Genomic DNA, 24,361 nt, shown 5'->3' with positions numbered 1-24,361 from the left:
TGGGTCTGCATATGATGGCCACCTTCTCGAAACGACTAGACGGCTTTCGTGTTGTGAGAGAATAATGCGATTGACAAGATCGGGCCTGGTCTACGGCTGATCGAACCTTCCTAATTCAGCAGGCTCGGTAATTCTTCTTGCAAGGAGATAAGAATCATTGACTCGACAGTGAAAACCAGTTGCACAATGCCACTAAGAAGTCTTCTTCCTTTGCTTCACCTCATCTAGTGCGCGAAACTTTTTGACAACTTTCGACTACCTTCGAGTGAGAGTTATGGCCGAGTCATTCAGATACCACTCTTTATCCGAGGATTCCACTACATTGACGGACAACACCGGCGATGAGAAGGAAAGCAAGGAGAGTCTATTATATCCTTCGATTCAAAAACATATCACAAAATACAAAGACATAGTGACTGCCAAATCTCTTCGACATTACCTCCCTCATCTGTTGTTTGCACTTCTCAACACTACTTGGACCTTGATAATTCTTGGGCAGACCGGAAAGACACATAATCCTTTGCTCAACCAAAATGTTCCATGTGAATTGGCTTACCCAAAATGCCTTCAGCTCAGAATACTGACTCTACCAACAGCTCCAGCCAATGATGTAAGCGCGTATTCGAGAGTGGTTATGAACAACAGTCTTTGGGACGAAAATCAGTTCAAGGGCGCTCCAAATCCTGCTCAAACCGCAGCATGGCTCACGTATCATAATTGTAAGACATCACTGGCACCTTGCTCATAAATTCACTTAACACTGGTGGCTTCTAGTAACTGAGATAGCCGTTGGCATCGAAGATCTGAATGCTATTGGAAAGAGTTCAGTCAAACTCACAGATGGCCCTAACAGATATCTTGCTATGTAAGCTCTCGAAAACAAACCTGATATTGCCAGTGCTAATTGCCGATTTCCATTATCTCTACAGGCTCGATGTTTTCCACCAACTTCACTGCCTGTACGTGACCTCATTCTTTGAGAAGCTTATACTAATCCATCCTCTCAGAGACAAGATCAGGATCTATATCCACCGGGATTACTACGATCTTCGCGAAGCTCCTGCGATGCAACTGATTCACGTCGGGCATTGCCTCGACAGCTTACGGCAGATCATCATGTGCCATGCAGATACTGAACTTTTGACCTTCGAGTATGTCTCAGAGAAAAGATACCCGAATCCTCGACCAAACCCGAACTTTTTGGTGGAAAGGAAATGTAAAAACTGGGATGACATTGTGGCATGGGTAACAGACCACCATGCGGACCTTAATCTTGTGGAGTCGAGGCAAGCTTGGGAGGAAAGACTCGGGGTGCATGTTTGACTAGGATCTTCGCCTGTGATTGCCAGAAAAGAGGATGTACTTGGGTTTCAGATCAACTTGGCCTACAATGATTTGCGAATCTCAAGACCAGCAATTTAATCTTCAAAGTAGACCAAAGTATGATATCATGATCTGTATAAACCTCATAAAACTCTGCCGCACGCAGACACAAAAATTACGCTGCTTTCTAACCAGTGTCTATACTTAATAAAACAAGTTGCTCTTGCCTTCTTCTGAACTACCAATGGAGAAGGGAAGCAACGAGCAACAGATGTACGTAAAGTCTTTGACCACAACCCGGCTGCAGCTGCAGAAAATTGAAGCGTCCGGCTGTTTTGAGTGAGATAACTGCAGCTACAAGAGGAAGGTGATCGGAATATCGAGGCAAAGTCGTGCTACCCTGAACACCACTTTTCCTGTCACAATAAGGAACGTACCCGAAAGATGCAAGATCGATGCATGGGCCTTATCTATTTGAGCGAGGTAACTGCAGCTACAATAGGAAGGTGACGGGAATATCGAGGCAAAGTAGTGCTACCCTGAACACCACTTTTCCCGTCACAATAAGGAAGGTACCCTAAAAATGCAAGATCGAAGCATGGGCTATATGCAGTAAGCTGAGTGACGAGAAATAAATTCACTTGCTAGATGGAACTTGTCTAATACTAACGGCACCCTCTAGTCGCAGAGCTGTTTTATTTGTAACAAAAGAGGACCAATACTATCAACCGCCCCGTATAACATTCTCCACTTACAAGAGATAATCGGAATGCCAAATTTACGTTTAAGGAAGTTCGTAAGAGCAAAATTGATCAGCGGATGTAAGTGGCTTGAAAAGAGCCATACCTTTTCGTCCGATGACTGTATACCCCCAAAGGTTTGACTAGGACCGGCAATCTAGGTAAACTCTTCATAGTTCGCCGGTAACACAGAGACTCTTCTCACGTAAACATGACACAAGAATGGGCGGACAAGACCTGCTGCTTGATCCCAGTCAAATAACTCCCCGTCACATTCCCAAGCAAGACCTTCCCAGCCTTTCCGGATGAAACATTGCTTCTGTAACGACCGCGTTGGCTGAGGCTATCGTATGTCAAAACAGTCTGACAAAAGGCTAAAATCACCGATCCGTGTTAAGCGTGGGTCATAATCGCATAGATATTATGACCCACGCTCAACACGGTTGGGAACGACCAAGCACTCTGCTATACGGGCACGAAACTATTCGGCGGAGTGACACCATTGTGTGGCAATGCTAATCTCGACCTTGGCTTGCCATCGGCAATCTTGATCCAGCTCCCGTTGGATCAAGATTGCCGATGCAAGCTCCATAATATTCGACATCACTAGATGATTTAACCCCACCCCCTTGAAAGCTCCCAGGGTCAAAAATCCTAGTCATCGAAAACGGAAGGTCCAAGTCTCATTGTCCACAGTCAGCAAAGACGCGGAGAGAAGGCACTCTTACTATAAGAGCCTCTCTCTTCCCACTCCAAGTCCACCTCTACATCATCATCTTCTATATTATTATCTTCTACATCAGTATCCAATCATGAAGGCTGCCACTGCTATCGCCATCCTGGCCTTTGCCCAGATTGGTTTCTCAGCCCCAACTGCTCAGATTCAGGGTAAGCAATAGAATTTTCTAGGACCGTCGTCCCATAAGCTCACAAGTTCGAACAGGTGCTACTGTCAAGCGTGCCGCACCTGAGCCACCGGGATACGACTATCCCTTCCTCGCCGATAAGCGTGCTGCACCTGAGCCACCGGGATACGACTATCCCTTCCTTGCCGACAAGCGTGTTGCACCTGAGCCACCGGGATACGACTATCCCTTCCTCGCCGATAAGCGTGCTGCACCTGAGCCACCGGGATACGACTATCCCTTCCTTGCCGACAAGCGTGTTGCACCTGAGCCACCGGGATACGACTATCCCTTCCTCGCCGATAAGCGTGCTGCACCTGAGCCACCGGGATACGACTATCCCTTCCTTGCCGACAAGCGTGTTGCACCTGAGCCACCGGGATACGACTATCCCTTCCTCGCCGACAAGCGTGCTGCACCTGAGCCACCGGGATACGACTATCCCTTCCTCGCCGACAAGCGTGCTGCACCTGAGCCACCGGGATACGACTATCCCTTCCTTGCCGACAAGCGTGTTGCACCTGAGCCACCGGGATACGACTATCCCTTCCTCGCCGATAAGCGTGCTGCACCTGAGCCACCGGGATACGACTATCCCTTCCTTGCCGACAAGCGTGTTGCACCTGAGCCACCGGGATACGACTATCCCTTCCTCGCCGACAAGCGTGCTGCACCTGAGCCACCGGGATACGACTATCCCTTCCTCGCCGACAAGCGTGCTGCACCTGAGCCACCGGGATACGACTATCCCTTCCTTGCCGACAAGAACTAGAGGCTTTACCTCCTGATTCGAGCTCGCTCGACCGCAGCAGCATGTGTATGAGATGCGGAGATTGAGATAGAGTCGTTAATATCTTTTGTGATGCGTGCAAAGGGTATGGAGTGGGCAGGAAGTAGAGGGGAGGCGTAGTGTTGGTAGAAAATATAAAATAAAACTCCCTAACGTCCCTCGGCCGCCTGTAGGGGAGATGCGCAGGATGACACAAACCTATTGCCAGGGTGTGTTTTGTACAAAGCTATTCTTCCTCGCTAGTAGTGATTAGTGATTAGCAATAAATTGGTAAGTTAGCATCTTTTCTTTCCTTCATGTACAGCAGCGCCCGAAACCGGCTTTCCCAAACACTCTCATAAAATATCGTGCCCCACTATTATTAGCACAAGGTTTTACCTCTTTTAGTAAAGCGCAGTGTAAGGATAATGGCTTTGTGGCTCGCACCTTCCCGTGCTCCCGGACGATCTCCCGGACGATCGATTGGGACGATCGATTGGGACGATCTTACCCCATTATCAGCCACAACTCGCGATGGAGGAATGTGATGATAGGCTTTGTTTTGTTACGGGACTGCAATACCTTAACAGCACAGTAAGATGTGAATGCTGAACAACAGTTGAATATGCGTTTATGCTCGGTAGGAGTGGCTTGTACAACCCAAGTAGTAGACAATGTACGTACATGCTGGCAGACTATTGCAAGGCAGCTTTCCCGCGAGGCATCTCGCGAAGCTATTGCCCTCCCAGAACTTCATCTAATGCACTCTATAATTATCTAGTACCCTGACTATCTTCAAATAAAACTCCTCCTGCATGCTTCTTGTTGCTGTTGACGCCAGCCAGCAAGATGCATGTTTAAGACGGCTCTTGATATGCTTCTGGCTTTCTGCTTCAATTTCTAGGACTTTCGACAGGGCCTTGTGGGTGGTGCTTGGAACTCGAAACATGAGACCGTGCAAAGAGGTCTTCGAGATCGCCGATTAGCGTCTCCATCAAGGTCCTTCAGCTGGCCACCGTCAACAGCTCGTACTTTCTCTTCAAAAGCGACGGCATGTCAGCCAAGGAGATAGAAGATCTAGGTTCTAAAGGACGCGTCCTTCACCCAGGACAACCCCGAGGCGGCTCTGACAGCGAGCATTCCTAGGCCCTTAATTCCGTTCAGAATCTCATGCAGCAGCTCAAGATAGAATCCCCTAGAGCATCATCAGCAGAATAAGGTCAAAGCAGATACGAACCACTACTAAGTACGGCTAACTTGTAACGAGAATGCACTAGTGATAAGCATGGATTAGATATTACAACAGCAATCATTTCAATCGACTATCTTATTCCTGACTTTAACGTACAATGGGCCAATGTCAAACCCCTGCAACGAAGTCTCCGCACCACTCCCATCAGCATGCACCAGCTTGTATCTCCGCAATATTGCAACCGCGGCTTTCCACATGGCAATCAAAGCCTGAATTTTTCCAATACAGGCCCGATGACCTTGGCCGAAATGCACCAGATACTTCTCCATCCTGCGATTCTCCTCCGACAGCCCCATTCGGGGTGAAAGAGCCCCGCATCCTTGCCCCATATGTCCTGATTGCGATGGAATGAATACGCAGTTGTTCTAACAGCCGAGCCATCAACTCGTTCGGGATGATGCTAAGTATACGTATAGGAGCTCGATCAGGAAGCGTCTTGCGCTGTGGCGTCGGAGCGATCAGCGATGTCAGACATTTCGTCGATGATGCAGGACGGTCGACAGTTTTCTGCCGCGTTCGATGAGGAAGCCAACTTCTGCGCTGGCGCAACTCAGATTTACTGGCATAGCCCGATGTGCGTAAAGTACTCCATCAACAGACTGGCGAAGGAGAGAAATCTATGTAGGTTCAAGGCCCCTTGGAGACTTGTGGAGAGGACGGGTCTCAGGGAGGACGGAGTGTTGGAACTTCGGCGGAATTATAGCATGGTGAATAGGTGGAACAAGGCGATCAGTTGGATTGAGACACAATCTCTATATGTCTTTTATAGCGACACAGAGCAAAATGTTGGCGGTGATGTATGTCACGAATTACGCTTCAAAGATCGAAGACCTGGTGTGGAAACGAGGGGCGACAGTGGCGGAAGTGTTTCGTACCGCGGAGAGTTCGATAGCGAGAAACGGTGGCAGTAAAGGAGTGACCACTGGGCCCTCAAATAATGATGGAGCCAACAATAGAACGCGTGAGTTCTTGTGCTCTTACCATGACGATAAGGTTCGTAGGCAGCACCGCGTGCAGGTAGCAGAGTCAGACTTCGCTGCCCAGTGAGGAGGCCACAAAGGAGGGAAGAGAACGGTCGCATTATGTAAGATAAAATATGCAGTAAGTTAATATTTATACGCGACATGCCTAGCAGTCTCACTCTTGACTAGAGATCCTTGATCGCTCGGTGAAGAACTACCAACCAATGAGGCGACATCGCATCGTAAACCGTCCACGGCCGCCATAAGACAGACAATAATTATTCAGCAGGGGAAAAGGACTCGGAAACCCAGATCGAATTGTTCTATAAGTCTGAAAGACGAAAAATCCCCGATGGTGGTGCTGTAGGGCAGAGGTGCCATTACGCCATAAAAGAGTGCTCTCCGCATTCAGGCGCGACAGCGATTGACGCAATCGTAATTTTTGGAGTGCCGGGGCAAGAAGTGTTCAGGATTGGGCACACAACATGATTGATAGCAAACAAAGGGTAAATTCAATGCGCTCAGAGAATCAAAGTTGCTTGATTTCAACCCGCCGCGGCGTGCGTCCCTCCACCCAGAGAGAGACGTTAGTAGGCAAGAACCTCGAACTTAGTCCAGTATCTTTGTAATGATGTACGGTTACGCTCGCGCTACATCCCACTGAGCCAAAAAGACTACAGTATTCCGGCTCGCCCGGAATACGCGTAACACGCTTTATATACCATATGTACTGTAACGGCGGCACCCGTTACAGCCAGACTCCCACAAGGTGATACCGGTGTTAGGACCATGGATAGATGGCAATCGGCCGTTCGGGTTGATGGTGACATATTCGGCTTTCTTGATATCTGAGAATGGGACGGAGACTATTTCGTGGGGAATATCTAGCTCCTTAAATATTATGGTGACCTTGAGAGGATTAGGGCCCGTTTTGCCGTAGATCTTGATGGGCTTGATTTGGGATGACATATTTTGTAGTTTAATAGCGAGCTGTGTCTGGGTATTGTAGAGGAATAGGGGGCATGACAATCCATTAAATATTCAAACTTTCGAAAATAAATATTAAATCCAGTACATATCTCCATGCTAACTCCATGCTATCCCCGTGTTAATGATTATCTAACATGACCTTGCAAAAAGTAAAGCAATCTCCGCTTCTTTGTCTCTGTTGGAAGAATTGGAGTGATTGATAATCCTGACCGATGGATTTCAGGGACTTTTCTTGACAAAACCGACGAAGTTGAGCAACGATCGGAAGATGAGAACTTTCATTTATCACATGATAACTATGGCATAGCCCTGATGGTTTTGAGGCTCGTTCTATTCTAACTAATGGCCATGTATTTTAAACAACGCTATTCTAGGCAAACAAAAAATCCAAATTAAAGAAAATGTTGCCTATTTGTGCAAAGTAGGAACTGGCCTAATCCAAAAAACAGACATATTGACAACGATACATATGACACCAATTATCCAAATCGATCTATCGTAATGCGTCCCGTTGTACCGGAAAATTATGCTGAATATGATTCCTCCTAAGTTCCCGGCGGCTCCAACTGTGCCAGAAACGATACCTACACAAATAAAGTTAGCAAACGGACATAAGTTGGTGTAATGGGAACAACGAACCATTTGCTGCTGGGTATACATGAGGCACAAGGGAGAAATTTGCTCCATTGGCCGCCTCCATAAATACAGCCAAGCCTACGAAGAGGCCAAACATGGTGGCTTCGGTTTTGGGATTCGATACCCCGATCGCGATCAGGTGAGCACCTGCTGCCACGCCAAGGAATATAAGCCAAATTTTCTTTGCCCAAACGGATTGGGTCTTCTTGTAAATGAGATCGGATATTATTCCACCCAATGGCCGAAATAGAACATTCAGAAGCCCAAACATGGCTGCCCATTCCCCAGCTTCCGTCTGTCCAAGGTGGGGAAAGTTTCTTTCGTAGAATGAACCGAGTATAGAGTTGACGGCGAGCTCAGTCCCAAAGGAGCATGCGTATACTCCAAAGAGGGCGAATGTCTGAGGGCTAATCACAACGTGCATGATCTCCTTAGTAGTCGGGGGAACAATGAACTCGCTATTGGCAAGGCCAAGGTATGTTGTGCCGTCGCTCTGAGATTCAATATCTGAAATCGTCTGTGGGTGTTTTTCATTGATGTTGTTGATATCCTTAGCAATGGATACTGAAGACGGCGTGTCTATTTCACCTTGGATGCTGCTATCGGATGAGCCTCTTGCTATGGGCATGGCACGGTCGGCCCATTTGCCGCTGGGTGTATCGTCACAAGTGAATAGCATCCCTAGAGCAACAACGACAATAATGATAAACGGGACAATGTATGCCACCCTCCAAGCCTTGTGGGGAGCAAGTCCACTGTGCTGGACTAGAGAATCGAAGACCGCAGGCATCACGTAGCTGTAACACCGAGTATTAATAGAAGTGCTTTGTGACAGACTGGACAAACTTACTATGTGATACCTCCTCCTGCATTTCCCCAGCCCGCTGTCAAGGCATTTGCAGAGCCAATGACGTTTTTATCGAAGTACCCAGTTGTCCAAACTTGACATGGCACGAAGCTGGCACCCAGAATGCCGATGAAAAACCTTAACGCCATGAGGCCATGGATGTTTGTAACCAGACCCGCCATGGCCGTTGGTATGGCGCCAGCCAGCAATATGCCAACAAAAACCAACCGTGGTCCGTAGCGATCGCATAGTGGCCCAGAGAAAAATCGAACAAGAAGACTAGAGAAGTCAGACTAGAAACCTGTCGAAATTGGGCTGGTGCTTACGTTGCTAGTAAAGCAATTATATTAGAGTTGGCAATATCGGTCTGGCTTAGGTGAAGGTCTTTTTTAATTGTAACGGTCAACTGAAGGCAATTTATTAGAGATCTGATATCTTTCGAGGGTTCCACCATAAAATGCACTTACCAGCGGCGGGAAAGAGTACCACGAGAGAAACGCAACGAAGAATCCCAGCCAGGAGAAAAAGAAGACCCTTCCATATTTATTGAATGGGTTTAATATAGGGATCGATCTTGCTTTTTGGTTGATGGGATTGATTTCCGGCGAGGCTATGAGTAGCCTCAAAAAATTTGGTGCCATGTGTGAGGATTTCAAATTAATAGGATTAAGTTCAAAAGCAAAACAGACAGTTGGTCTAAACAGCACTGGGATAAAGGTAGACCGCGGAAGATGTTGATGGCTAAATTGAATGAGAGCTTCTGTATTCGTATAATGAAGCCCATATATGCTTGCCATGAAATTCTAACTTACAGTCCGAGGAGATGTCCATTTTGCATCCGAGGATTTGCCAGCCTTAGATAGATAGCAGCCCATCAATGTCTCAAAGATTAAATCAGCTTATCACCCAACGATCATGGCATGTAACCCCCAAACCTACAGCTGGTTGTGATGGTGGCTTGATACGAATTTAGATAGAGGCGCTGATTGTGAAAACAAGATAAGCGCCTCAGCCCAGTTAACACTTACCGATGCTGCCTGAACGAAAAATAATAAAATATTGGGCAATTCACGAGCATACTCGCTCAATATCGGAAGGGGAATGATGTTACGGGAAGAATTCCCTAGATTGGTTTCTTCATAGTCAGTAGCGGACCCGCTTGCTGACACAAAGATAAGAAGGTGGACACAACCTATCTAACCCACAGGGATAAGAGGCCAGAACATGAGGTAACCAGAGATAAGGCTGCACTAGTATGCATGACTATATAGATCGTATTTTAGCATCTCCGTGGAGATGGTTTTCGGGTGGGGCTCCTCCTCCTAGGTAGCTAAGACGATAGCGGCCGTTTGCTCGCGGAGGGGAGCACTAACCAGAAGCTAATGATTGGAGACTTTTCTTTAGGCTTTGTGCCCCCTCTGTAGTTATATCCCGGAATATTCTCTCTGGATTCATACTGATTGGATTGCTACGGGTTGATATTTCGAGAGGTTTTTGCCTCTCCTACCTCCGTCTCATTGTTCTATCTAGTCACGTTATATCATACAAACCAAAGCAAATTTAACCACAATAACGTGCAATTATGAATGTCGTTTTATTTATACTTAATGCAGATGTTAATTACCATGCTTATTTTGCTCAATTGCCGAGTGTGGAAGTAATACATATGTGAGGGTATAAAATGTAGTGCAGATGAACCAATAACACCAAATATGCGTACAAAGTTGTTAACTACCAGTCAATCCTACTAGGTGCCGTAGCACGCTTCCCTATTATTTCAACCTTAATATAAGTGACCTTTTTTCCCCTGAAGCTCTTATAGACCCTATCGACTTTCTCAAACGGATCCACTGCTTCTTCCCTCCTCACCTTCCACTTCTCCATCCCAACGCATCAAGCTCTTCAACGGGCGGCAGCTTCAAGTATACCCAGCCATCATCGCGTTCCTCAACTGGAAAGGTTGCGACGCTGGTCGTCTCATCGCTTGTGCATTGCTCGGCTTATTCCCCATTGAGCTCGAAATTTCGTTTACATAATGGGCAAGAGATCCAGTAAGTTCCGGCATCAGTGTCGCCAATGAAACCATCCGAGAGCACGAACGCGCCCTTGTGTGGACACATTTGCTGTGTTGCGTAGTATTTGCCCTTGATCTTGAAGATTGCGAGCTGTGTGTCGCCACGTTTAATATTGGTAGACGATATCTCTAGCTTTTCTTCAGAGAAGTGGTGGCTCTTGAGAATTGGCTGCCAAGAGACATGCGACCATTGGTGCCCCTTGAAATTCTCCGTGATGTGGCCAGTACGTCGGCCTCTGTTGCCCACGCTCTTCAACGATCTCGACTGCCCACGCTCTTCAACGATCTCGACGGTATCCACAGTTTCTGGGGTGTTACTGAATTGCTCAAAGTGTTTGCGTCTTTCCGGATCCTTAATAGTTTCGGCCCACTCGCAGAAATAAGAGCTTACTAGCTCTTCCATTTGCCGCTCTAGTTCCGCACATATACCAAGCTTGTCATTAATAACCACCTCGCGGAGGTAGTAAATTCCGCCTGGAAGATTCTCAATCCACCGGCCGGTGCATTGTAGTTTATCGGCTGTTCGTATGTAGAATATAAGATAACGGTCGAGAAGAGAAATGACTTCATCAGGTGGAACATCCTTTGCTAGTAGCTCTGAGTGCCGAGGCTTTGCCCCACCATTACCGCCGACAAAGACGTTGAATCCCAAAACTTGAACACGGTCGGTATCTATCGTCAAATAACAATGCAAAAACCTACTCCTTATTCTGCGCTTCAGCACATTCTCTCACACATCCCGAAACCCCACCCTTGATTTTATGTGACGACCGAATACTTTTGTAGCGCTGCTCAAGGCGAATTGCCATTCCAACGCTGTCACCAACTCCAAACCGACACCATGTAGTTCCTACACAGCTCTATAAATTTGTTAGTGAGGTGGCATGGACAATATTTATAGCCACGAACCTTGACTGCCCGGAGAGATTTCGCATAAGCATGGCCGCTTTCCATCCTAGCATTGACAAGTTCGGTCCAAATATCGAGAAGAACTTGCTTCTTGGCACCAAACATGTCAATTCGCTGTCCACTAGTGATTTTGCAGTAAAGGTTGTATTTCTTTGCAACTTGGCCAATGGTTATTAACCCATCGGCCGTAATCTCTCCACCCGCAACGCGAAGGACGACGGAGAATGTTCCATTCCTCTGTATATTCGCAAAAACCACAGTCCGCCATCTCTAGACTAGTAGTTTTTGCTACATTAGCTAAACCGAATTCACACCCAAATGCACGGTCTATTATTTCTTCAGGTTATGAGCCCAAATTGGCATGATAACACTCTACTTTTCTGCTTCAGCAAGCTTGCTAGACATAAAATACACGACTAAGTCCCTACCAGACACTGAATATATAATACTCCTAAAAGAAAGGAGTGCTACCGCATTGCGATGAGCGGATCGATGCAAGATACAGGTGCAACTATATAAAAGAAAAAGAGATGACACAGATCTCGAAGAAGTGTCCTGTAGTATACAAAAATCAATGATTAAGAGACTAAGTGCGGGAAAGAAATCGCGTAGGATCTTGAATCCCGTATTTTATGAAACTGAATCATCCTCTACCATGTGTGGGCATTTAACGATGCGGTAGAAGGGTTCAATTATGGCTGTGACGTTGAAGTATTTCATGCTGATATCGGGTGGGATCCTGTGACTGGACTTAGGACGCCCAATTTTGAGAAGTTGCTAAAACTATACATGGCTTTTCCATAGCTTAGAAACCTCAATATCAATACCGGGGAATGACTAGATAATGGTTTCAAAATACGGGCCTATTTCTGACGGCAGAGTGCCAGTAGAATAGTAACTTATAGTTGGTGCACAGGCCATAATCTCATATCGCATGTTCTACAAATCGACAAACTGCTCACAACTTGTCTATAGTAGGACATTTGGGAAGAGAGAGAGGGCAATGAATGAAACGAGATTCTGCCTGATATACCAAGGGTCAGACCCTTTTACAGCGTCCATCAAAGTCAAAGACATTGCAGTCCGTGATAAAGATGAGAGCGGGTCAAAGTTTGTCGACATGCCCAAGTCTTGTGCTTGAGTACATGATTAAAAGGTAGAGGGAGGGAAAGATTTTATATATACTACTTGGCCAATGCTGCAGGGTCAGCATGCATCATTGTGCGAGCGACGGTTCATGATGAGCATGCGTCTTGCCAGCGACGGTCCATGATGAGCATGCGTCGTGTGGGCGGCGACTCATGGTGGCGGTTCCCAACGAGCCAGACCTACAGTAAGTGCACTGGATACATTTGATACAATAATCTACATAGACTCAGGATATCTGCATGGTGCGAAAGGCAATACGGCATTCGCATTCCGTGCGTCGGGATGCCACACATGCCACACATGCCACACATGCCACAATACCTGCCCGTGAACCTGGATAATGCCTACCTACGCATTACCGGTACGCACTATCCCTGAACCTATGATCAAACAATCCCATCTCTGGCCATATTTTCCCACTGTTATACATGTTAGTCCTACGGAAAACTCTCACATTGAAATATTATTACTGGAGTAGACAGGCGCTGTTGCGTAACGCCCGACACCCCTGCTTACCCGTCGGCAGACTCACATTTACTTCCCCGCGCCCTTGCTCTTCCTGGTCTAAACAAGCATGAAGCCGTAAGTAAATTTTCTAACAACCCAATCCCCAACTATGTACATCTGGCCTCCCAACCCTGCGCCCTAGAACCCCCTCCCACTCCTCTTCACCACCGGCCGCCTCACCGCCCCCCTCTGCGCAACCTTCTTCACCACCACCCCCTTCTTCTGCGTCTCCCCCCTGCCCTTCTCCCTCTCCAACCTCTCCTCCTCATTCTTCTTATCCTCCGCCATCTGCGTCTCAATCTCCATCTTCCGATTAAACTCCACCTCCGTCACCCGCTTCTCGCGCGCCGAGTACCCCTTCTCCTTCACGCTATAGAAGACACCCCCCAGCTCCGCGAGCCACTTCGGATCCACAGACGTCACGGTAGACATGTACTCCTTCGACGTCAAGATCAGCTCGTGATACACCACATAATCCGGCAAGTATCCCAGACCATACAGCGCACTCGTCGGGTGCAGCTGGATCGCCACACTCGTGCGCAGATTCACATACTCCCCAATCCCCTTCACCTTCGCGGCCTGATGATAATATCCCGAGCAAATACACTTCCGAATAACATCCCAATCGGTCCCACAGCTCACCATCGTCATCTTCTGCATCTTCATGATATCCCCGATCTGCTCTCTGATCTCCTTGGCGCGGCGCAGCGACTTCGGGTGCAGGAAGTGCCGCGTGCACCACGCGTCGCTGTAGCCGTTGCTCTTCCACTGCGAGTACACGTGCAGGTACGTGAGGTGGTCGGACTCGGGGACGAAGAACTTCTCGCGCGCGGCGTCGGATTCTTCTTGGCGCTCTTTGGGGCGGTAGAAGATGGAGGGGACTGAGAGCATGGAGACTATGGTCAGCATTTCTTCGCTGCAGCTGTATTCTTCGGATGTGATGAGGAGTTTGGCCAGCGAGGGGTCCATGGGGAAGGGCGTCATTTTGAGGCCGACGTCCGTGAGATCGCCGATGTTATTCAGCGCGCCGAGGGCCCAGAGGTCGAAGAGTGATGTGGTAATGGTATCTTGCGGCGGTGGGTCCATGAAGTCGAAATGGAGGAGGTCCTTGACGCCGAGGGATTTGAGAAGGAGAACGGTGTTGCTGAGGTTCGTGCGCTGGATTTCAGGAATGGTCTGGATGTACAACTCGTCCTTGTATGCGGCTTCGGTGAAGAGACGGAATGCCTTGCCTGGGCCGGTACGGCCTGCGCGTCCGGATCGTTGAGACGCGTTAGCTTGCGATATAGGCGTGATCTGGAGAGTATCCATGCCCATTCGCGGGTTATACACCTTGAGCTTGGAATATCCGGCATCCACCACATACATAATACCGTCGACTGTCAAACTCGTCTCGGCGATATTGGTTGCAACAATGACCTTCCTGACACCTGGCGCCGCTCTGTCGAAAATCTTGGCCTGCAGGTCTGCCGGCATCTGACTGTAAATCGGTAGGATGCTGAGCTTAGGAGGGTCATTGAGCGCATTCAGGCGATCCCGGATAAGTTCACAGGTGCACTCGATATCCTCTTGTCCAGTCATGAACACCAAGATATCGCCTGCGCCCATGGAAACATGGATGGCAAGAACTTGCTGCACCGCCTGGTCGACATAATCCTCAACCGGAGAGCGATGAAACATGACATCCACGGGGAATGTTCGACCGGGGATGAAGAATTCTGGCGCTCCACCATAAAAGTCCGAGAAGCGCTTCGAGTTCATAGTAGCCGATGTGACGATCAACTTCAAGTCTCGTCGGCGGGCCAGGATGTTCTTGAAAAGTCCCATGAGCACATCAGTGTTGAGAGCGCGCTCGTGGGCCTCGTCCATGATGACACACGAATACCTGTCCAGATCTGGCTCATTGAGAGACTCGCGCAGCAAGACACCGTCTGTCATATACTTGATAACCGTCTCCTTGCTCGTGCAATCCTCGAAACGGATCGCATACCCAACCGTGCTGCCAAGCTTGCATTCCATCTCCTCGCTCACACGCTTTGCCACACTCATCGCTGCCACACGACGTGGCTGGGTGCACCCGATCATCCCCCTCTTCCCATACCCATCCTCGTAAAGGAACTGCGTCAGCTGGGTCGTTTTACCAGACCCCGTCTCTCCCACAACGATAACAACCTGGTTATCCCTAATAACCCTCAGCAGATCCTCCCTCACCGCAAATGCCGGCAAATACTCCTTCTGCTCCCTCAGCGTCTTACTCTGACTGAAATCACTCGCCCCCTCACTCTTCTTCGCCATATGCTCCGCAAACTTGCTATCCCCCCTCCCCCCCTCCTCCCCCGGCGCCGGCGCCGCACTATCCCCCTCATCCTCCTTAATCCCCATCAGATTCCCCAACGCCGTGCCCGCCATATTCGTCGCCTCCTGCGCCTGCTTCTGCCTCTCCTTCTGCTGTCTCCGCTCCTTCACCACCCGACTCCCCTTCCGGCTAAACACCGCCATATCGCTCTGATTATCCCTAATCGCCGGCACCGGATCCACCTGCTTCGTAAACACCGTCCGCCCATCCAAAAACGGCGGGCGCAGATCGTGAATCAGCAAATGCACACGCGTCTGCTCTTCATCATCCTCGAAATCGTCGCCGAAGTCCCGACGCTGCGCTACGCCAGACGTCAACATCCGATTCGTCTCCCAGGCGTCAACATCCCGCTGCTTCTGCGCCGCGCGCGCCGTAACCCGCTTCGCGGTCTTCTTCTCCACCAGCGCCGCCTCCTTCTGTCGGTCCTCCCACGAGGTATCGTACGAGCCGAAGGGATTGTGCATTTCGTCGCCAAACACATGTCCGCTCTCGTCGCCGGCGTACCAGTCGCGGTCGAGAGCATTCGAGTCCTCGACGTCGACTGCGGGTTCGGGGCCATCGAACCCATGCTGCTTCGGCGTACCGGGGTATTGGGATTGTCCGCGTGGTGTTGACGCGCGGGAGGGGTTGCCGAAGCGGCTTTGCGAGCGGGAGGGGGCTTGGGATTGGGAGCGTGGCGGCGCTTGGGATTGAGAGCGCGAGGTTGGGCGGGAGGGGATGGCGAAGCGGTCGTCGTTGCGGAGGGGGTTGAAGTCTATCTTCCGCCTCTTGGGGCTTTGGAAGCCATCTTCTCCTGCCATGATCGGCTACTATCTAAGGAAAGAAAGGAAGGCGCGGTGTTGTCATGCGTAGCCCGTAGTGAGGGAAATCCAGCCAGCAAGGCCAACGGACCAACCGCAAAATAATCCGCGCTAAGATTAGATAACACTAGCGTATGAATTTCCAAATAGTCGTACAGTGAGGAAAAAGTTCCCGTCACCGACCCAGCTGGTAACGTCTCAAACAACCTTGGAACAACTGTGTTAACATAACCGAAGATGTCTATGGTCACAGCGACGGCGTGGGTACCGCGGGGCTTCGCGGCGCCGTTCCCCACGAAATACGAGTTCGACGAGGCGGAGTTCGACAGGATCGCCAAGCTGGCAAAGTTGCAGCTCGATGACGCGCAGGAGGATCTGGAGGAGGCGGAGGAGGCGGCGAGGGCTGGTGGTGATGGGGAGAGTGATTCGGACTCGGATATTGAGGATGGGACTGGCGGCGCCGGGGTGAAATCGAAGGGGTGAGTTTATTTGGTGGTGTGGTGGGGAGCTACATGTGTGTAGGGGTTCTAACAATTCACAGAGACGAAGACGATGACCTCGCCGAATATGACCTCGAGCACTACGACTCCGACGTCGCCAAAGACACCGAAGGCGAAGGTATGGGCATGTTCGGCAACGTCAAATCCCTCGCATACCACGACTCCAACGCCGACGACCCCTACATCACCATGAAAGAGAACGACGAAGACGACGAAGACCGAGAAGAGCTCCAGATCCTCGCCACAGACAACATGGTCCTCGCCGCGAAAGTGGAAGACGAAGTCGCACACCTGGAAGTCTACGTCTACGAAGACTCAGCTGATAACCTCTACGTCCACCACGACATCATGCTCCCCGCCATCCCCCTCTGCCTCGAGTGGCTCGACCTCCCCGTCGGCAAGACGAGCGCCGCGCGCGACGCACGCGCCAACTTCGTCGCGGTCGGGACGTTCGAGCCGGATATCGAGATCTGGGATCTTGATACGGTGGATTGCATGTACCCCAACGCCATCCTCGGGCAAGGCGGGCTCGACGACACCGGCGCGGCACCCGCAGACGGCACCCAGAAGAAGAAGAAGCGCAAGAAGTCCAACAAGCCCAACGCAGAATACCACGTTGACGCTGTGCTCTCCCTCGCCGCGAACAGGCACCACCGCAACCTCCTCGCCTCTTCATCAGCAGACAAGACAGTCAAGCTATGGGATCTGTACACCACGTCCTGCGCGAAGTCGTATGCGCACCACACGGACAAGGTATGCACCTTAGCCTGGCACCCGAAGGAATCCACGATCCTCCTCTCCGGCTCCTACGACCGCACCGCCGTCGCGGCGGATATGCGCGCCCCCGACGCTACGGTGCCGAGGTGGGGGGTGGAGAGCGATGTCGAGACCGTGAGGTGGGATCCGCATGATGGGAATTACTTCTACATCTCCACTGAGGCGGGAGTGATCCACTACCACGATGTGCGTGCTGCGCCTACGGACCCGTCGAAGACGAAGCCGGTGTGGACGCTACATGCGCACGACGAGTCGGTGTCAGCGTTTGATATCAACCCCGTGATCCCGGGTTTCATGGCGACCGGCTCCACAGACCGGACGGTGAAGTTATGGAACATCCAAGCGTCCGGGCCAACCATGGTAGTGAGTCGCAACCTGGAAGTGGGCAAGGTCTTCTCGACAGTGTTCGCGCCAGACGAGGAGGTAGGCTTCCGCCTGGCCGTCGCGGGGAGCAAGGGGAGTGTTCATATCTGGGATACGAGTACGAATGCGGCGGTGCGGAAGGCGTTTGCGCACCGCATGGCGCCGGTGGAGGGGGAGGTCAAGGAGAGGTTGGTGGGGGTTAATGCGGACGAGGAGGAGAGTAGTGATGAGGAGGAGGAGGGGGGAGGAGAGGGGGGGAAGAAGGATGGCGAACAGGGGTGGGAGAGCATGGATGAGGATTGAGGTGACTGCCGTGGTGTTCGTCGGCAGTCTGTCTGGGCCATCCATCCCGACGCTATATCGCGTGGGCGCGATATAGGGTGGGGACGGATGGTGTGTATAGTGTCTGAAATAGATAGCCCCAGTCGTCGGGTTGCAGGCCCGGGACGGCGCAGAAGGGGAGTGATACTTTGTTCTTTTCTTCACCACTTGAGGATGTACATGATGTTGAGGAGTGGTTGGATGATTGTTGGTATATTTACCGGCTTTTGATGTGTATCGGCAGCATCGCATGGCATGCATACGACCGCATATCCCGCGCCTCGGCTCCGGTCCCCCCCCTTTGCGCCGAAACAACTAAAACCTCATGAACCATGGACGAAACGTCGTCGTCGGGGGGCAATCATGTCGTTCTCTTTGGGTGTTGGTGCGAAGGGTGGTGAGGAAGGTGAGGATGGTGAGGAAGAGGAAGGTGAGGAAGGTGAGGATGGTGAGGAAGGTGAGGATGATAAGGATGGCAAGGATGGTAAGGACCAAGGATGGTAAGGATGGTAATGGTGAGGATGGTAAGGATTAAGGATGCCGAGAATGGTAAGGATTTGAGGAATTGATGTTTCAAGGGCCAGGGGCAGAGGTATGTGATTGGAGGGATGGTCGGGCCGAACACCCTCGAGTCAGGCATAACTTAGTAGGACAGAGACACAGACAGTCTCGGACACAGACACGACACAGACGCGACGCACAGACAATCACAGGCCAGAGGGACACTCGTTCCTTTTTCTCCCTCCCTCCCTCCCTCCCCTCCCATCTTTGTTTCTTCTTCCACTTCTTCCCTCCCCGTGTCGCCTGCATCTGTCCAACGAATTCCCTTCTTTTTCCCCATTTCCCCATTTCCCCATTTCCCCATTTGCCCATCTCTCATTTCCCAATTTCCCCATCTCTCATTTATCCGTCGCAGGTCGATAAATCATATCGACAACTTGGACTTTGCAGCGCATCAATTATCAACATCTGTTCGCTCCTTACAGTATTGACGGGACTGTCCCACCACCAACAACTCACTACGAGTCCACAGCACCATACAACAACACATCTCGATCAGATTCATCACGCGCTGGACTGTGTCTGCGCATCTGCAACAATAAGAAGGGACTACAACTACAAGAAGAAGAATAACTACAAGAAGAACAAGAAGAACAAGAAAGAACAAGAAGAACAAGAAAGAACAAGAAGAACAAGAACAACAAGAACAACTACAAGAACAACTACAACTAAACTCGAAACAAACTCTCCCATTCCCACAGTCGACCACCGACCACACATACACTCTCTTCCCACATCGCGCCCTCATTCCCCAACAATGGCACTCTCCCGCGCATTCGTCACCCGCAAAGCGTCAAAATCCCAAAACACCACGCCGGTCCCCTCTCGCAGCCTGACATCCAAGCACTCCTTCTCCGCAGGCACCATCCGCAACAAGATCTCCGCCCCGGTGGCGCTCATCTCAACAACCAACATGATCTCCTACAACGCGCCGGACCTGCACCCCATCTCCACCGCCTCGCCCACCTCCTCCGGCGACGAGTCCGACATCCCCTCCATGTCGCACTCCGCCTCCACCACTCCCGACTCCTCCGTCCGCGGCTCGGGGTCCAGCAGCAGCACTCCCATCTCCCCCTCCCCAAACCACCTGTCTTCCTACTTCGACAACGCCAACAACAAGCAGCCGACTCACACTCACACCACCACCGCATTCACCGACTCCACCGCCCCCTCCATCCCGCAGCGCTCAATGAGCCACACCAAGAAATCCCACGAGATCCTCTTGCGCCAGCGCTCTACCCGCCAATCCTCCAGGAACTCACCCCACTCCTCCTCGACGCCAGCCCGCAAACCATCCACCTCCCACCCCCGCACCAGCGCCGACTTCTTCAGTCCCTCTGCCCCAGCCTTCGACAGCACAGCCAACCCCTTCACCAACGAGCTAGCGCAGGTGCGCGAGCTGGCTGAGGAGTACTCCGGTAGTGCGACGTGCCGCGCGATGAGCGAGGAGGAGCAGGATTTGTACAGTCGGGGGCTTTGCAAGTTCAGCGCTGCGGATTATGTGGTCGAGATCCAGGACTTGTATTGTGAGATGATTGGACAGCCGATGCCGGTGCAGAGCTCGACCATGATGTGGATCTAACCTTGCCGCGGGCATGTCATTCCGTGCGAACTGGTTTCGTTGGGGTGGTGAGCCGTGGGTGGTTCGAGATTCACACGGTCAATTTCCATCAATTTCGTTGTACATACTTTGGGTCGGGCTGGCGTTGCGCATCGCATTCGATGTCGTTGCGAATGGAGTTCAGATGGTTGAGTTTTATGCCTTGAGACAGGCGGTGGGGTTGGGTGAGTTTATTGCTACCATGGATTCTTGGGCCGGGGATGGGGAGGCTCAGTCGATTACTTTCTTTATACCAGCCACATTTTTTTTTGGCGCGCAACACTCTTTTTGCATCTAGACGAGGAGGCAGAGGGGTGGTGATGGATAGGGGGGGTGTTTGTTCGAGTACTGCTGGCTTTTGCTGCGATTATGAGGGGGGATGAAAATTATGGGTGGATGGATGGATGAAATGAGTATGACGATGGATACCATGGATACTACGATAGCTAGGCTCGGAACATAGAGCTGGAATGAAATGCCTGGCATTCATTAATCTTGATGTGTGTGAGTGAGAGTTCGTGCGTGTGTGACACGCCTGCTGTTATCCTATTGATCCAACTGAGATAGTCACCGACTTAACATCCAACATTAGCCGCCTAGAATATGTAAATAATAGCGACTGCCTAGAATATGGAATGATACTGTATTTAAATCCTACACCACATGCCTACATTGCAACCTTTCTCCCCATCTCTGTCTCTGCTTTTAATATCTATACCAAATCATGGCGTATATGTTTGGCAGCCCCTTCGTAGACGTTCTCCCCCAGCTGTCTCCCTCACATCCCACGTCCTCTCAAGCTCTCGTAGACTGACCACATCACATAATCCCCAGCCCTCCCGCAAAGACAACAATACGCCCATCCGCCTCGCCGGCAAGACCACCCAACCGTGCCCGACCCAGCCATCCTCGCCCTCTCCACCACACGACTGATAGGCCGCTTAAGTAGTATGCTCCCACATGCAAGGCAAACTTCTTCTCGCCTGGATACTCCGCCAGGGTGGCATTTCTCGCTTCCGCTGCCGGCGCGTAGTGATCCGGTGCCCCTAACAGCGAAATCTGGCCAGTCGCTCACGTCCGACACCTACGTCGGATTTGGAATCGTACTGGTCGCGACCTGACTGAGCTAGGAGATGCAGGATACGGTCCACAGTTAGGTTGGCGCAGACGCCGAGGCGGATGGTTTTGGTCGCTGGTGACGGATGGATGCATGGGAGGACGGATATGAGCATGTGGCCTTTTGAACCATCTTGGAGTACGGTGCTAGGAGCGCTATACGTCGGCGTCATGTCGATACATATAGATGCGGTCTTGGAGAATTTAAGATAGAAGCACCAGTGGTTGGCGCCGTCGGGTAGTGTATCGTGGGCAAGAACATATATTGCCTGGACCTGGCGGCTTCCGATCTCAACTTCCTCCTCGTCTGTAGGAACGAAATGGATAGATTGGACGGCTGGTGGTGTGTAGTTCATTTTTGAGATGGGTGTAGTAGCAAATTTATATAAAATTAGAGAAGTGTTGTAAATATGAGAAATGTGGTTAACGCTGCTTCCTAAACGATAGGATGCAGTTTCTTTGCGTAAGGTTTAGCTTAACAGAGGAGGTAGGGGATTAGACACAAAGGCTTTCCAAGTAACACGTTACAGTATGTAAAGAATACTATATTGAGTTGAGCACGAAGCTCCTATCTAAGGAAATACTATCTACTTATATAGTGGCGTCGTGCCTCATGGGTAATCTGGATAGTTGGCGGATAGCTAGATATTCAGGATAGTTCGTGGATAGCTCAACTATCCAATATCCACTAGTTTCTGCAACTATCCATTAGCCCCGTCACATGGCAGCCTACCCCGCTTCCCACTGTGACTCACACGTCACGTTATGTGACTCACACGTCACGTTACTAGGCCCTGGCCCTGTAACCATGACATCATGTTACTATAGCCGTAACAGTAATGTCGCGTCGTGGGCGTATTCCCTTTAGGCGCCTCTCAAGTAGCTTAGGACAGACATTTGAGGCCTTTGCAGCTTCCCTAATGCTATTAAATTGGCGTAATCTAATAGCTTCGATAGCAATATATATTCTACCTTCAAGATTAGTTGATGGAATATCAACTTGTTGATGTTACGACGGCACAAGAAGGCTGGCCAACTACAGGACAGGAAGGAGGGAGGTCGCATGAGACCGGCCCTGGTACCTGGAGGGGCAGCGGGGAATAGTAGTTCCGAAAGTATCACGTGACGGACTCGCAGGATGATGAGAAGAGTCCTAAGAGTCCAGGACTCCGAGGACTCGAGTGAGTTCCCAGGAGTCCACTAGGCACGTGATGGACTCGCAGGATGATGAGAAGAGTCCTAAGAGTCCAGGACTCCGAGGACTCGAGTGAGTTCCCAAGAGTCCAGTAGGCACGACGCCACTATATAAGTAGATAGTATTTCCTTAGATAGGAGCTTCGTGCTCAACTCAATACAGTATTTGTTATATACTAGTAACGTGTTACTTGAAGCCTTTGTGTCTGATCCCCTGCCTCCTCTGATAAGTAAACCTTTACGCAAGAGAACCTCTGTGTCTTCTATCGTTTAGAAGTCAGCGTTACACTTTGAGCACCACTTCTACGAGGTACCGGCTTACACACAAAGCAACATGTCTGTCGTCAGTTCGAAGGGGAAAACCCCCACCACGCCAACTTCGTCTCAGAGGTCTAAACCTGAGAATGAAGAGATGCCCGATGCACCCACCGTCAACGAACTCAAGGAAACTCTACGCGTCAAGTTGCCCGACACTTACTCCGGCAACCGAAAGGAACTTGAGGTGTTTTTGCTACAGGTCGAACTGTACCAGCACTTCAATGATGAGAAGTTTCCCACCCAGGAGAGCTATGCCCTGTGGACTGCGTCCTACCTTAGGGGGGAAGCCCTGCGATGGATCGAACCATTCCTCAAGGACTATTTCAAATATGAAAGTACCAATGGAAGCATGACAACTACGCAGACTATGTTTGGCAGCTGGAATGGATTCTGTAAGGAAATCCGACGCATGTTCGGAGACATCGATGAGATTAAGACCGCAGAAGACCATCTGTTTGCACTTAAGCAGACTGGCAGCGCCCTCACATACTCCACAGAATTCCAGAGATACAGCAATCAGACAGGATGGGACGCCAGCGCACTCATCAGCCACTACCGACGTGGGCTGAAGAGCCATATATGTATGGAACTTGCCCGTTTGGAACAACAACTAACGGACATGGTAGCGCTAATCGAACATACGGTCCGAATCGACAATCGACTATACGAATTCCAGAAGGAACGTCGGACCTATGACAAGCCCAAGAAAAGTTACCCCTACCGGGGAAACGAGGGCAGACGACGGGATCAACACCCGCGAGACAACCGTTGGTCAGACCCAATGGAACTCGATTCCACGTTCAAACCTGGACGACCCCGTGACCCTAAGAAAGACAGACAATTCAAGGAACGACTCTGTTTTAACTGCGACAAGCCAGGCCACATGGCCCGAGACTGCAGACAGCCAAAGAAAGGGAACGGCGGACGCAAAGTCGGCAAGCAACTTAACGCCACCTGGACAGGACAGTTGAACGCAACGTTTGTGAGCAAACAGGACTGGGGAATAAACGGCGAAAACACCCCAGAAGACAAGACCTCAGACGAAGGGTCGGAGGCGGAATCGTTCACCGTCTCGGAACAGGAGACCTTCGACGAGCTCGCACCTACGGAACCAATGAGTCCACGGTGCAAGAGCGTAGTAAGACGCATGGCAAAACACGCCCACACGAAGATTAGGGCCGAACAAGACAAGCCCAGCGGCCAGAGGAGAATCCCCACGCTTAAGGGCATCTACGGGAACCTGTTACAGGGACTTCCGTTAGAGTGCAAGGTGGACGACTGCAAGGATGACCTCTGGAGATACTACGACCAACTAACGAATACCCGCAGGCTGCTTGGCACGTCCCCAGACGTAGCTAAGTTGGAAGCCCAAGAAGCGGAAGAACTGGAGAA

The 24,361-nt window shown here is 50.5% G+C and overlaps 10 protein-coding genes across 10 annotated transcripts; 6 read left to right on the top strand and 4 right to left on the bottom strand.

Annotated features, from left to right (window-relative positions):
- Positions 1-17: 17 nt before the first annotated feature.
- Positions 18-1,434, top strand: VC83_07982 (uncharacterized protein). The gene is made up of 5 exons (XM_024471545.1): positions 18-542; positions 597-719; positions 775-865; positions 930-959; positions 1,008-1,434. The coding sequence occupies exons 1-5, from the start codon at positions 275-277 to the stop codon at positions 1,321-1,323; spliced, it is 828 nt and encodes a 275-aa protein (XP_024321220.1). The 5' UTR covers positions 18-274; the 3' UTR covers positions 1,324-1,434.
- Positions 1,435-2,875: 1,441 nt separating this feature from the next.
- VC83_07981 (uncharacterized protein) lies at positions 2,876-3,740 on the top strand (the record flags this gene model as incomplete). Its single annotated transcript, XM_024471544.1, has 2 exons — positions 2,876-2,951; positions 3,007-3,740. The coding sequence occupies 2 exons, from the start codon at positions 2,876-2,878 to the stop codon at positions 3,738-3,740; spliced, it is 810 nt and encodes a 269-aa protein (XP_024321316.1).
- Positions 3,741-4,814: 1,074 nt separating this feature from the next.
- Positions 4,815-5,381, bottom strand: VC83_07980 (uncharacterized protein; the record flags this gene model as incomplete). Its single annotated transcript, XM_024471543.1, has 2 exons — positions 5,086-5,381; positions 4,815-4,932 (listed from the first exon to the last, which is right to left on the bottom strand). The coding sequence occupies exons 1-2, from the start codon at positions 5,316-5,318 to the stop codon at positions 4,815-4,817; spliced, it is 351 nt and encodes a 116-aa protein (XP_024321317.1). The 5' UTR covers positions 5,319-5,381.
- A 72-nt stretch (positions 5,382-5,453) lies between these two features.
- On the top strand, positions 5,454-5,900 carry VC83_07979 (uncharacterized protein; the record flags this gene model as incomplete). Its single annotated transcript, XM_024471542.1, has 1 exon — positions 5,454-5,900. The coding sequence occupies one exon, from the start codon at positions 5,454-5,456 to the stop codon at positions 5,898-5,900; it is 447 nt and encodes a 148-aa protein (XP_024321307.1).
- A 1,364-nt stretch (positions 5,901-7,264) lies between these two features.
- VC83_07978 (uncharacterized protein) lies at positions 7,265-9,221 on the bottom strand (the record flags this gene model as incomplete). The annotated part of the gene is made up of 5 exons (XM_024471541.1): positions 7,265-7,525; positions 7,581-8,374; positions 8,428-8,703; positions 8,751-8,830; positions 8,892-9,221. The coding sequence occupies 5 exons, from the start codon at positions 9,219-9,221 to the stop codon at positions 7,350-7,352; spliced, it is 1,656 nt and encodes a 551-aa protein (XP_024321306.1). The 3' UTR covers positions 7,265-7,349.
- An 828-nt stretch (positions 9,222-10,049) lies between these two features.
- On the bottom strand, positions 10,050-11,512 carry VC83_07977 (uncharacterized protein; the record flags this gene model as incomplete). The annotated part of the gene is made up of 3 exons (XM_024471540.1): positions 10,050-11,170; positions 11,277-11,358; positions 11,408-11,512. The coding sequence occupies 3 exons, from the start codon at positions 11,510-11,512 to the stop codon at positions 10,425-10,427; spliced, it is 933 nt and encodes a 310-aa protein (XP_024321315.1). The 3' UTR covers positions 10,050-10,424.
- A 1,807-nt stretch (positions 11,513-13,319) lies between these two features.
- Positions 13,320-16,033, top strand: VC83_07976 (uncharacterized protein; the record flags this gene model as incomplete). Its single annotated transcript, XM_024471539.1, has 1 exon — positions 13,320-16,033. The coding sequence occupies exon 1, from the start codon at positions 14,678-14,680 to the stop codon at positions 16,031-16,033; it is 1,356 nt and encodes a 451-aa protein (XP_024321314.1). The 5' UTR covers positions 13,320-14,677.
- A 423-nt stretch (positions 16,034-16,456) lies between these two features.
- On the top strand, positions 16,457-18,600 carry VC83_07975 (uncharacterized protein; the record flags this gene model as incomplete). The annotated part of the gene is made up of 2 exons (XM_024471538.1): positions 16,457-16,698; positions 16,761-18,600. 2 exons carry the CDS (start codon positions 16,457-16,459, stop codon positions 18,160-18,162), a joined length of 1,644 nt encoding a protein of 547 aa, XP_024321313.1. The 3' UTR covers positions 18,163-18,600.
- On the top strand, positions 18,577-20,323 carry VC83_07974 (uncharacterized protein; the record flags this gene model as incomplete). Its single annotated transcript, XM_024471537.1, has 1 exon — positions 18,577-20,323. Exon 1 carries the CDS (start codon positions 18,749-18,751, stop codon positions 20,321-20,323), a length of 1,575 nt encoding a protein of 524 aa, XP_024321312.1. The 5' UTR covers positions 18,577-18,748.
- A 1,064-nt stretch (positions 20,324-21,387) lies between these two features.
- VC83_07973 (uncharacterized protein) lies at positions 21,388-21,813 on the bottom strand (the record flags this gene model as incomplete). Its single annotated transcript, XM_024471536.1, has 1 exon — positions 21,388-21,813. The coding sequence occupies one exon, from the start codon at positions 21,811-21,813 to the stop codon at positions 21,388-21,390; it is 426 nt and encodes a 141-aa protein (XP_024321311.1).
- Between the last annotated feature and the right edge of the window lie 2,548 nt (positions 21,814-24,361).

The sequence above is a fragment of the Pseudogymnoascus destructans genome (genome assembly GCF_001641265.1).
Source record: "Pseudogymnoascus destructans isolate 20631-21 unplaced genomic scaffold scaffold_21, whole genome shotgun sequence".
NCBI classification, from domain to species: domain Eukaryota; kingdom Fungi; phylum Ascomycota; class Leotiomycetes; order Thelebolales; family Thelebolaceae; genus Pseudogymnoascus; species Pseudogymnoascus destructans.
Note: the sequence above shows the minus strand (reverse complement) of the source record. Positions and strands in the feature narration are given on the sequence as shown.

Bases quoted from the DNA above. Each gene is read 5' to 3' on its own strand.
- VC83_07982 (XM_024471545.1), top strand. From the start codon at position 275: ATGGCCGAGTCATTCAGATACCACTCTTTATCCGAGGATTCCACTACA. The intron at 720-774 runs GTAAGACATCAC...GGTGGCTTCTAG, and splicing joins ATGGCTCACGTATCATAATT to TAACTGAGATAGCCGTTGGC. The intron at 960-1,007 runs GTACGTGACCTC...CCATCCTCTCAG, and splicing joins TTCCACCAACTTCACTGCCT to AGACAAGATCAGGATCTATA.